Genomic DNA, 13,159 nt, shown 5'->3' on the forward strand with positions numbered 1-13,159 from the left:
GAGCACGTGGAACTCCTGAAAAAAAATAGTACTGAAAACATAGATCAGAGACATATGGAAGAGTTTCAACAATGGTTTCTAAGTCGTGCTAAGACATTATATGATGAAGGGTTGATTTCTGAAGAGATTTATTCATTAGCACATGGTGCTGACCCGCGCAGTGTCCAGTATACAGGGTGCATGGCAAATGATATTCGGTGGTCCGTCAAACGGATTGAGCAATACCAGACCACACAGGATAGTGGCATTATGACGATTGGGTCCCATAATGGTGAACCTTGCACCTTTTATGGGAGTCTGGTTAGTGTGGTTCAATTTCATTTTCGAAAAAAGTACAGTACAATTCTTTTTAAATGTCAATGGTATAATTCAAATCCCAAAAAGATGAAGTTTGACTACCATTTGACGTCGTTAAACGTTAAAAACCAATGGTACCAGCATGATCCTTATGTGCTAGCAAAACAAGCCCATAAGGTGTTTTATCTTGATGACCTAAAATTGGGACATCCTTGGAAAGTTGTCCAGAAGATTCAATATAGGCACTTGTGGGATGTTCCAGAAAGAGAAGAAGATGAAGATCTTGTAGACCATGATAATGATCCCGGTGACGAGGACGATGACGCTAATATATGGGAGGTTCACGTAGAAGATGATGAAACTAGTATATCTTTGCGCAGACATGATGTGGAACTTGAAACTATTATCCTCAACAACACAAATAAAGAAAAGAATGCAGCAGATGACGGTGATTTTATCGACGATGATTCTACGGATGATGATCTTATGTTGGACTATAATAGAGCTCTTGGTGAAGAAGAATTACTAGGTGATCATAGTGACACAAATAGTGACTAGATTTTTGAGCCGAGTAATTTTATGTATATTTTGAGGCTTTCCATAATTTTTTTTTTTTTTTTTTTAAGAATCCGACTTTCCATTTATTGAGTGATATTGTTTGGTATATATTTTTTATAACAGATATTGTTTGGTATTTTTTCCAATAATTTTGTTGTTTTTCTTTTTTGTCCTTAAATTTGTCTTTCCATAACAGATATTGTTTTGAATCTGACTTTCCATTTAATATGTATTTAATTTTTCCCTTCTTCTTCCCTCCTTATTTATTTATTAATTTCTCCCCTCTTTATTTATTTATTAATTTTTCCATAACAGATATTGTTTAGATTATGGCCTCACCACCACTCTTTCTCTCTCCGATTCAAAATCACATTGTTGGTGTCGCCACCACTCTCCTTCTCTCTCCGATTCAAAATCACCCTTCACCACCATGCAGGCCATTCAGTCCTCCACACTCCGACTCGCCCCGCTCGACCCGCTCCGCAAACGGACCCAATCACAGAATACTCTCTCTCTCTATCTCCCCCAAAGTCCAAAGAAGAATCTGAACCAGAATGAGCATGAGGGAGGTTGGGGGTCTGATCCCATGCCTCATCAGCGCCTGGCAAGTGAGGATGAGGGAGGTTGGGGGTCTGATCCCATTTTGAATGTTTCTTTCCCCGAATTGCATCACTTGATTATCATTCAATTTTCTCTAGAAAATAATTATAGTTTTTATTCCGTAATTATGAATATATCAAATCAATTATAGTTATCTATGCGGTAATTATGGTTATGATTCTATTTATTTATTTCTTTTCTTGACTTTCTGATTATGTTTCATTGTTATCTGTCAAAACGAACTTATCGTTTCTTCCATCTCTTCCCGTTCTTCTCTCTCTGCTCACAGAAATCTTCGTACGCCATCCTTCCTATTCTTCTATCGAACAAGCGGGAAAATTAGGCGGGATGTGCAGAGAGAGTAGGCGGGATTTTGAGAGAAAAGATAGGAGTCCTAATTAGGACTCTTCCTAACCCAAAAGAGATGGACGACAATATAAAAGGGAATCGGCTCTGTTCATCACAACATCAACTTCGACTCTTTCTCTGCAATCTTCATTTTGAAGGGTCTGTTGCAAATTGCTAAGTATATATCTTATTATTTTTTTCTTTTAAGGTGTTTTCTTGATTTGACTTTTGGTTTTTTTCTTTTGTTGAATTGCAGATTACGGGTGTTCTTCGTTCAATTTTCCGGTGTTCAATTTTCCAGGTATGTTTTTGGGTTATTGGTTGAATTTTTCTGAGTTTAACATGAACAAGGGCTCACATGTATCATTTATACCCTGACTCTTATAGTGCGAACTTGACTCTTATAGTGCGAACTTGACTCTTATAGTGCGAACTTGTAACTATTCTATGCAATTGTAGTTTCTGGATAGGAAGATAAACTGGAGTATAAATGTCACTGTGTGATTTTCATAGAGTTTGGATCATGTCTTAATGCTTTTTTGATATAGAAAGAAAGTTGATTACTTATTGATTGATTTATGGGCAAATGGCTTGTTGTACTTTAATGTATAATTTTCATAGAGTTGGATATCATGTTCGTAATCTTGATGTTCTATTGAAATTTTGAAAGAAAGTTTTGTTCAATAGCAAGATAAGCATCGGTAACAAATAAATATACGTACATTAATTGTCCCACTTTTAAACCATTCTAGCAAGTTTCTGTTCTCAACAAAGTTGTGTTACTTCAGTTTCTTATGATACTTGCTGTTCTATTGGAATAGTAAATGTTAAGACTAGTATCTATTATGGAAGACAAGAATATGATGTCCTGAATTTTAAGATATAGAAAACGATTAATGGGTATAAATTAGCTCTCCTACGTTGGTCGTTCTGCTTGTTCCTTTACTCTTGCAAAAACATGGTTAAAGATTTGAATGGAAGCAACAGAGTTTCATATTCCTTGTTATGAGTGTTCTTCTCCTTTAATGATTTGGTTGATACTATCGGTGTTCTTTTCTGTGGAATTGCAGATTGAAGGGGTTTAGGACCAAACACATCCACGAAAACAGTAAATTTTCTATCTAATTTTCTGATTTGGTTCTACCTAAGTCTCTTATTTTTTTTGATTGGCAGCTTCTTGATGTTCTATTTCTTGCTATATACTATGTTTTAGTAATCTCAATATCTCATTGATCCTTTTGTTTTGATATCGGACTTCCTGTTTTTAGTCACAAGCCCCAGTAAATGTATGTCGATTATACAGCCCCAGTTAATGTTTTTAGTCTAAAGCTCAGAAATAGTGGCAGAAAGCCCCAATTAATGTTTTTAATCTAAATGTCAAAACTAGTGGCTGAAAGCCCCAGTTAATGTTTTTAATCTAAAGCCCCAGTGTATATATGTCGATTAAGTTAATGCTACAGCCCCAAAAATATATATAGTTTAGTATAAGTACCCAGTCCTCTATAGCTACTTCTCTCATCTAAGTTACAGTTTTCAATTGTGTGGACTTGTGCACATGCACTCGTTTTTGTATTTTTACTCTTTTTTGTTATGTGTTGCAGATGTCCTCTCAATCTCTGCAACTTGGACGAGGAAAAATGATAAGGAAGCCTGCTAATGCAACAACAAGAGCATCCAAATCAGCTTCTCAGCTACCATCACAACCAGCACTGAGAGCAACTTCTTATGCAGCACCCACAACAACTGAACTGCCATTTGAAGAGCCACAAGCTGATCAACATCCTACAGCTCACAACTCAGGTAAAGACGTGAATGCATGCCACTTGTTATCCTTAACGATGGTTTGATATATAAGATATTAATTTCACTTTCTATCTTCTCATTCTTTTTATCTGATCATGCAGAGAATTCCTCTACCCCTGCTGAATTGAAAAAAACACGTGGCAAAACAACTGGGAAAGGTATGATTGAGATGATTACTAGCAATGGCAACAAGAAGGTGGAGATAATATTTGACCAGGAGTGAGTACAGCAATAAGAAGTTCACTACCGCTATAGGGATTGAGGTTCGAAGGCGAGCTCCGGTATGTTACCGTGGATGGAATAAGATTTCAGGAGATATTAAGAGGACACTACGAGAGGGATTGACGGTAATTTTAAGTCAGTGGTTTAATGCAAAGTTAATATTTTTTGTTCCTAACATACTATATTATTTTTATTCTTAATTAGGTACACTTTGACGTGGAAATAGAACATCCAAAAATTATCTATTTTGTGGATGATAAGATGCGCTCGGCGTATACTCAATTCAAGTGGAAGTTGCACGATCACTATCAAAAATGTGGCACATCTGTTCGGGGACGAGCCACACTTCCTCCACCTGATCTATGGGGTGAGAGATCGACAGAGGAGTGGCATTGGCTATGTGATGAACTCTACACCGATCCAAAATATATTGTATGTATTCTTCACTCCTTTATTTTTTCAAAATATTTTTATTGTTGTATGTTTTTTTAAAAGAAATAATATTACAGTTTTATGCTTTGATTAAAAATTTTAGAGTACATAATTAACCTCACAATATTTATAAAGGATAAATGCAAGAAGAATTCAACTAGCCGAAAGAGACAAAGGACTACGCATCGTGGCGGAGCTATGCCTTTCATTCAACATGCTTTGAGGACAGCCAAGGTAAATTTTATGAGTTTCGAGTGAGTTAATTCAAATGTTATCTTGAATAATTGTTAATTTGGGAGATTTTTTTAAATTGCAGGAGGGCAATCCTTTGTCTTTCATAGACAATTGGGCAGCTATGTATCAAGATTCAAATAGCAATTGGGTTAGTGATGCTGCACGTGATAAATATGTAAGTATTGTTATCAATGTTGTTAAAGTCGTATTAGTTTTGGGAAAATAATTACTATTTAAATATATAAGTAAATAACATATTTATTTTTGTTTTTATATTTTATTTTTGTAGGATCGACTGAAAAATAAGAGAGAAGAGCATAAGGAGAAACTAACCCTAGAGGCACCAGAGGGTACTCCACCAGAATCTGTACAAGTTACTGCGCGTGATGAGATTCCAATCATGGCTGAAGAGTGTGGAAGGAAGGGAAAAAGAGTTCGTGGTTTAGGCTCGTTTCCTCGCATGAAGCTTCCAACTGTTACATCTTCAACAGCTGTGAGTTCTGAAATGAACGTAATGCAAGATAAAGTTAAGAAGCTTGAATCAACTGTGGACACTATGCGGTCACAAAATGCACAGCTAATGACAATGTTGAAGAAGTTCCTGATGAATAGCCAAGGCTGTTTTGCTGATACAGAAAACATTGACATGAATATCGTAGTACCCAACAGTGAAGAAGATGATGTCTTTGGAAGAGATGAAGACGGTGTCCAAAACAATGGAGATAATTCTGAAACAGAGGATTTGGAGGAAGATTTGTGATTCATAAAGTCATTTTTAGTAATTTTTGGATTAGGATTTAGCTAGTCTAGCTTGGCAAACAATTTTTCTTTTTATTAGCTATTATTATTTTGTGGGTAGAATTTTGTAAACTCTATTTGATTTATGATTTAATAAATCTTTTGATTAATATTAAAAAATTAATTTTTTAAATATTCAAATTATTTTGAAATTTTTAAATAAATAATTATCAAATGAGACAAACAATCCAGCCTCATTTAAAGTCATTTGCAACAAACAATGATTCTTTTGCATATGTTGCAAATCATTATATGCAACATTATATGCGATCTTGCTTATTATTTTTTTCAACAAATATTTATTCTTGCATTTTATATTTTCGACAACTATGCTAATTTGACATATCTTTATAAAGATATTGGCGACAATTCAGAGTTGTCGTAAAAAGACTAAATTTCTCGCTTAATTAAATATGCGACGCCTTTCGGTTGTCGCGTAATGTGTTTTACTGATTGTCAAAAGCGACGAAATAACAGGGTTGTCATTTTTTCAATATGCGACGCAATAAGTTCCTCGATGAAATTATAAGAGACAAACAAGAAGCCTCGCATATCATTTTCTACAACAAATGCATATGTGTCTCATATTAATATATGCAACAAAAATGAAACCTCGTAGTTATTTTTTTGCAACAAAAAAAAGTCTCGCATATAAATTTTCGATCAAACATATAAACCTCGCAGATGGAATATGCAACGTAAACAAGGTCTCCTATATTGGAAATTGTAACAAATATAAAGTCTCGCTTATAGCATTCTGTAACGCACTCTCTTGTCTTGCAAGATGTCATATGTGAGGAACGAATTGCGTCGCCAATTGAAAATGCAACAAACATCCAAACCTCGCATATGGAATATGCAACGTAAACAAAGCGTCGTATATTAAAAACAGTGACAAATATAAAGTCTCGCATATAGTTTTTGGTAACACATTTGTGAGTGTCACAATTTGTGATATGCGAGGAACCAATTGCGTCACATATTGGAAAAGCGACAACCGTGTAATTTCGTCGCTTTTGACAATCAGTAAAACACATAAGGCGACAACTGGTTGCGACAACCCAAAGTCGTCGCATTTTCAATTCAGCGAGAAATTTTGACTTTTTACGACAACTTTGGGTTGTCGCCGATGACATTTTCTCTTGTAGTGGTGGTCCGAATGTCTCCTTGAATCAACTTTTATTTTTACTTCTCTTCACTCGGAAGAAAGGATGTCCGTGTGAAGTCTTTAATATACGGATTATCATATCATGACCTGAGTTTCCCAAACGGTCATGTCAAAGTCTATATGTGTCGAAATCCCAAAAGGTCATCATCTCTTATGATGTTGTTGGATTCAATTACTCGAATAGTGATTACATATAACCTACTAGAGTAACACATAAGCTTCTCTAATACTCGTAGTCATTAGAGGTAATGCAAAGAAACTTATGTCCATTCTCACTATGTGTTTCCACATGAAAACCATTGGCTCTAATATCTTTAGAATAATAAAGTTCGAATTAAAGAATCGACACTTTAATAATAGCCAATGATTACACCAAAGTTTCTTGACCAGAATCTAATCCAAAATAATAAAATCAAATGTAGACAAATAGTAATTACTCAATCATTTTGGCAACTCCAATTAAACATGACTAGGAAATTAAGTAGATGTCGGTGGAGCAAAGCTCGCTTAAGTACCACTAATCTCAACTAGTTTCCTAGACATCATACTTAATTGGATGAGCCTAGTTGTGAAAGAGTCAAAACAATTGTTATTTATTGATTTAAGGCATACTTGCCATTACATAATTCTTGGAAAATAAAATACTATACCAAAAATTTACGGCATTTTATCTTCATCACCAAATTTAAAGTCTTCCATAACTTGATGTCTTGATCACCATTGATCAGGTACTCCATAAAATACCATGAAGATGATGCTTTCTTAATCGAGGTGTACTGACACAATACATATGGTCCCTAGGACCAATGACGTTGGAATAGCATCAACATGGCCAAAAGTGGTGCCATTGTGTCCAACCCCTATACCCTCAACGTCATGACCCATTTGGTCATGTGTTCGCCAATGTTGTCGATCACCTTCATGAGCAGGTTGATCATATGGATCGTATCGTCCATGGCAACTTCTTCTAGCCACTGAACGTGCTCATGGTAGCCATCTTGTGGCCTAAAATATTCTCTATTCACAAATTCGTGGCTTGTAGATACCTCTCACTAGCATGACTAATTGCTACCTCACCAAGCATAAGCAACACCTTCTTAGGGGGCCCGCAAGCCATGGTGGGTTCCAACCGAGACATGCATCCCGTAGCCCGATGTTCAAGCTACGCCACGGTAGTCTGAAGCGGCCAATACCTCGTCGGGAAGCCACCTTCCCGGCCTTGCCAAGTTGCCTCCATAATAGGCCTTTCTACACTAGAATAGTGGTTTTAGCATCTCACATTGGAAAGCATGTAAAGGAAGGAGCCTCCCTCCCCTATAAAAGGAGACTCCTTCCCACTTACTTAACATCCCATTACAACTCATGTAATACCCTTGGGCCGCAAGGCCCAAACACTAGTTAAAGCTTTTAAGTGAACGTAGTTTCCCGCCTTAGCGGGAAACGAACCACTATACTTCTTGTGTCTCGCTCTCCCTCTCTCTCTTTCTTTAAAGCTAACTAGAGCCTTTGGTTCTAACGTTAACATTGGCGCCATCTGTGGGAAGCCAACACAAAAGCTTTGTCACTTACCATTACGTTAAGTCATCTTAACGGAGCTCAAAATAATTTTTCTTTTTGAGTTATATAATTGATATTCTTAGCGGCAACTTGTGCCATCTGCCAAGTCAACGCTTGGTCAACTCCGGTCAACGCCCATCGTGGCCGGTCAATGTCCATCATGGTTGGTCAACGCCCATCGGGACTAGTCAATGTCCATCTCAAAAAGTCAACGCTGACCTACTCAAAAAAAAAATAACTAAATAAAAATTTCTGGCGCTAACTTACTCTGGACACCCAGAGATCTACTGTGGACACCAACACTCTTCAATCATCATCAGCGGAAAACTGTACACCGCTAATCCGGGCATCAGCGGAGCTCCTCGAGACAACTCTCCTTGTCACACATCTCATCCAATCTCGGCATCACAAACTAGGCACCGCTAAGCAAAGCCCAAAACGAAGCAGCAACAGCGCCAAGTTTCTATCAACGGCAGCGCAGAGCTTCCATCGACGGCAACACTGAGCTCCAGTTAGTGGCAATGCTAACCTGCAATCACGACAGCGCTAAACTCCTTTCACTCAAATCACAGGGCATGGCTCCAAGCGTGGGCCTTAGGTGTAGCGGAACCGCCAAGTTGCAAAACCGCTAAGCAAAAGCTCCGCTCCCCCGAGCTTCATCGCTGGCCAAAGCTCCAACCACAGCTGAGCAAATACCCGCCAAACCACTAGCGAGGCCAACTCTAACACCACCGCCAGCTCTAGCAAGGCTAGCGGCAAAACACCACCGCGCAACCCAGCGTCAACCGCTATGTAGCAACTCCACCTAGTGAGGCTAGCAGGATAGCGACCAATGCCAGCGAACCCAGCGGACAGCAGCCAGCGCCAAGCTTCTGGCTTATCTATCATCGATCTGTTCAACGTTCACACCACCAATCATCCTCAATCGGCCTCTTGATGGAGCTCCTTAATGGATCCTTAGCGACACTCTTCTTGGCTGTCATCAAGCTTTACCTACAGTCAAATAGATGAACCGTTGCTTATCTTCCATCATAATCAGCACCCACCGCGAGCAACGTGATCGTCATTGCCACCAAGTAAGAGCACTACCAACAAGCAAGTGTTCATTAAGGATTTTTCCGCTAGGGATTCATCAGTCAATTGCTAGCGTCTACCGCCAACCGACAGCGTTAATCGCTAACCATAAGTGACACCGCCAAACTTTGGAGCCCCGCTAACCTCAGCGGCTCCTCTAAGCACCATCAGCGGCAACCCAGCACTGCCGGGCTTCTTCTGCTAAGTGCCATTAGCCACAACCGATAAACAAAACCTCCGCCAAGAACCCATGTTCTTCAAGCACCGCCGGCCAAATGCTCCGCTCCGCTGACCAAGGGCTCCACTGCGCCGGCCCAATGCTCCCCTCTGCCAAGCTCCTCCGCTGGCCAAGAACGCCGCTGACCAAGCCCAGCACTCAATCGCCCTCTGCTGGTCAAAACTCCTGTGGCCAAAACTCTACTCCGCTAACTGGCAACGGCCTCCGTTGAGCAGCTTCACCGCTAGGCAACCCCAGAGCATCAATCCTCTGGACAGAGCTTCAATTTTCTTAGCGGAGCTCATCACCCAAATTGTGATCAGCGCCTTCGATACAGGGCAAAGTCTTCCTTCTGACAAAAAACTAGAAAATAGATAAGTTTCTTTCGGTGGTACAAAGCTAAAGCATATACATATGCCTATTATAATCATCCAAAACCACCTTCACAATTAAGTGGCTAGCATAAACGCGACATGTCAAGTTCTCCTTGTTTCATGCTCTGAATATGGCCCTCGTATCAAACACGTGATACATTTGCTTCCTTACACATTCAATCATCATTAACCAAGCATATATAATATATTCTCATTGCTTGCAAAAGCTGGCAGCTCACTATATTCAACACATGTGATGGGCATCCCTATACATGCATGTGTACATATTATAAGCCCATTTGTTAGATATGCTCGTGCTATGATAAAAGTCCTTATCTCACATATTATTTACATAGTTGACTTCAGCTATAGGCTCTCGGCCATACATCTGTTGCACATGGCATCATCAATAAAAACATTAGCTTTGCCTACCTTCATGTCCAATTGAAAATTATATGGAGTTTGTGTGTTCCCCACTGTAGATACCTCTACTAGCAAGGCTAGTTTGCTACCTCACCAAGCATAAACAACACTCACATGGGATCCAACCGCTACTTGCATCTTGTAGCCCTATGTTCAAGCTACGCTACGGTATCCGGAAGTCGCAAATCCGTTGCCGGGAAGCCACCTTTCCGGCCTTGCCAACATGCCCTCGCAAATAGGCTTTCTAGACTAGAAATGGTGGTTGCTTGTCCCACATCGAAAACAATGTAAAGGAGAAGCATTCCTTCACCTATAAAAGGAACGCCTGCTCCCACTTAAACACGATCCATTACATCTCTTGTAATCTTGTTAGGCCGCAAGGCTCGACACACTAGTACACATTCAAGTGGACGCAGTTTCTCGCTAAGGCGGGAGACGAACCACTATACATCTCATGTCACTCTCTCTCTCTCTCTCTCTCTCTCTCTAAAGCTAACTAGAGATCCCACGGATCACTAACGTTAACATTGGCGCTAGAAGGACTCGACCTCCCTTGCCTTGTATTCTCAATCAAGCCTTGCATCTGCACCCATCTCAGCGGTAAAACAAAAAACAACAACACAAGTTTGCATCAAGCTCAACCTGGGCTCTCGGTGCTTGCAGAGATCCAGGTCAACGCCCACAAACCTAAAGTCAGCAAGGTCAACGTTGAACTTTAAAAAAAAAAAAAAAAAATTTTGCCACTAATCTACTCTGGACACCCAGAAGACGTCTCTGGGCACCCATGGATAGGCACCAGCGACACAGCTCCGCCGGCATCGACCTTCCGCTTAGCTCAGTCCCTCAGCCGAGCTCCAAGTCAGCAGCAAGGCTAACTAGCACCGTCAGTAGCAGCTCCGAGCATCAATCGACGGCGACGTCGAGCTCCATTAGCGGCATCGCTAAGTGGTATCAGCGGCAAACTGCCTTCACTAAAGCTCCATCAGCGGCGAGCTTCGGCAGCCAACTCTAACTCCAGCGGCAATCACCAGCGAGCCTGCACTGAAATTAGCATGTCACCACCATTATCCGCCGGACAACCCACTAGCTTCGCCAGCCACCACCGCCGGACTGATCACCGTTGACCCCCAGGAGCGTCGTTGCAATGCGACGATCACCATCGAGCGAATTCCAGTCCGGTCCAGGTCTCCACCAAATTCCTGCTAGGAGCCACCGGCGACAAAACCTCCTCTGAGCTCCGAGCTCCTCCGAACTCAAGGCCTCCGCTAAGCTCCGAGTTCCGCCGGCCTTCTTCCTCCGCTGACGAGTTTTCTCTGCCGGACCTCTCAGCTGGGCGAGTTTTCTCCGCCGGACTTCTCAGCTGGATGAGCTTCCTCCGCCGGCCTTCCACCTCCGCTGGACTGTTCACCGCTGAACTTCACCGCCGAGCTATCATTGCCTAGCTCCACCGCCAGGTGGCAGCTCCGCTGGCCAGAGTTCAACTGGACAAACCTCCGCTAGAGCACCATCAGCGGCGCTTCTCCCGCTAATCTCTATCAAGCCACTGCTTTCTTTTTCTTCGATCGATCATCGACGCTAGCAGCAAGGCACCGCTGGCTCAAACTCTCCGTTGACCAAGGCCTTGCTGCTAGTACCCGCCAGCGCCCCTCTACAATTCCTCACCTGCATAGGCCATCAATCATATATCAACTGCATCAATTTAACGAGGTCATCATCAGCGGTAGAGCTGAACGCCCGCGGCAAGCAAAAAAAGAAAAAAAAAAAAAACTGAGGGACACCCAATCCCAATCTGATCAGGACACCCACCACCCTCTCCTTTGATCAGCGCCGACCACCGTCGTCCGTCATCTCTTCGACCGTCATCTACTTACCACGGTCACCCAGATGGAACAACGATCATCAGTTCACTTCGGCCTCACTCACTGCCGAACCATGTTTATACAGAGGCGGACTCTGCTTTCAATCAAGGCTTCAGACTTTGAGTCTATCACAGCAAGAAACCAACAAGCTAAGCCTCTTTTCACCTTTAAGTCATCTGCCAATTGAGACATATATAGCTGTCAATGCTTGTGGCACAAACGTGATATAGTTGACACTTGGTCCTCCTATGCTTTTGCCACAAACGTTCATGCTGCTGCATATCTTATTCATACTTATGATATATTGTGATCATGGCCATACTCAACTTGCAATGCTTATATCCATCCATATATCATTCATATATGCCTTGATTTCTCTTAGCTCATAAACATGCATAAGTATGATGTACCGAGCCCCTGTGCTTGTCCCTAGTGCATCACCACTAGCTTCTCACTTGTACACATGTATATTTATATATACACATACATTATGACAGCTTGCTTGACAATTACACATGAAGCATATGTACTGCTAGTCTCCCATGTATACTAGCATGCACAATTTTACGTTGATATGTGTTCTTTGCTAGGCTCACATGCTCCTGGTCAATTCATTAGTTGCATATATGCCCTCTGCTCATACTTATTGCAAAGCCATACATTATCTCATAATTAATATAATGATCAGTGGACACATAAGTTGAGCATGATTCATAGCATGATATACTTGTCTGCTAGGCTTCTATTGCGTCTCAAATTATATATTTCTTGAGATATATATCAATGCCACATAGCTGAGTTAGTTGTTGTGTGAGACCAATGCACCCTTGGCCTATTTGCACAATGGTCAGCCAAGGCACCTGTCACACCTATTTTACTTACACATGCTATTTATGCATGATTTATTCGTGAGCTCCATTTTTGGGCTATTCAATTCAAATGTGCAGTTGATGCTCATCAAAATTCAAGTCTTTACATCTACCTATGTTTACAACATGCATGTGTGTATATATCACTTAGTGCCATGCATATATACAAAGCGGCAATTTCACTATGGTCACCACTGTGACATTCTCAAACATGTGTACATACATTAAATATCTATGGCACATATTTAATCAATTTAATTAGGTGGAAAGAGTACTAATTGCTTACTCTATCTTATGTTAAGGAGACATAATCACCGATCACCTTT

The 13,159-nt window shown here is 40.7% G+C and overlaps 1 protein-coding gene across 3 annotated transcripts; it reads left to right on the forward strand.

The window, feature by feature from the left end:
• Positions 1-1,191: 1,191 nt before the first annotated feature.
• Positions 1,192-5,402, forward strand: LOC121052913. Of its 3 annotated transcripts, none has more exons than XM_040518947.1 (10): positions 1,192-1,478; positions 1,745-1,962; positions 2,060-2,104; positions 2,874-2,911; positions 3,405-3,603; positions 3,708-3,953; positions 4,033-4,260; positions 4,396-4,494; positions 4,577-4,669; positions 4,784-5,402. In XM_040518947.1, the coding sequence occupies exons 7-10, from the start codon at positions 4,090-4,092 to the stop codon at positions 5,252-5,254; spliced, it is 834 nt and encodes a 277-aa protein (XP_040374881.1). In that variant the 5' UTR covers positions 1,192-1,478; positions 1,745-1,962; positions 2,060-2,104; positions 2,874-2,911; positions 3,405-3,603; positions 3,708-3,953; positions 4,033-4,089; the 3' UTR covers positions 5,255-5,402. The 3 variants fall into 3 exon arrangements, with proteins under 3 accessions (XP_040374881.1, XP_040374882.1, XP_040374883.1); XM_040518948.1 differs by lacking the exon at positions 1,192-1,478 and adding an exon at positions 1,596-1,617; XM_040518949.1 differs by lacking the exons at positions 1,192-1,478; positions 2,874-2,911 and having other exon boundaries at positions 1,654-1,962.
• Positions 5,403-13,159: the final 7,757 nt, after the last annotated feature.

The sequence above is a fragment of the Rosa chinensis genome, chromosome 4 (genome assembly GCF_002994745.2).
Source record: "Rosa chinensis cultivar Old Blush chromosome 4, RchiOBHm-V2, whole genome shotgun sequence".
In the NCBI taxonomy this organism is placed as follows: domain Eukaryota; kingdom Viridiplantae; phylum Streptophyta; class Magnoliopsida; order Rosales; family Rosaceae; genus Rosa; species Rosa chinensis.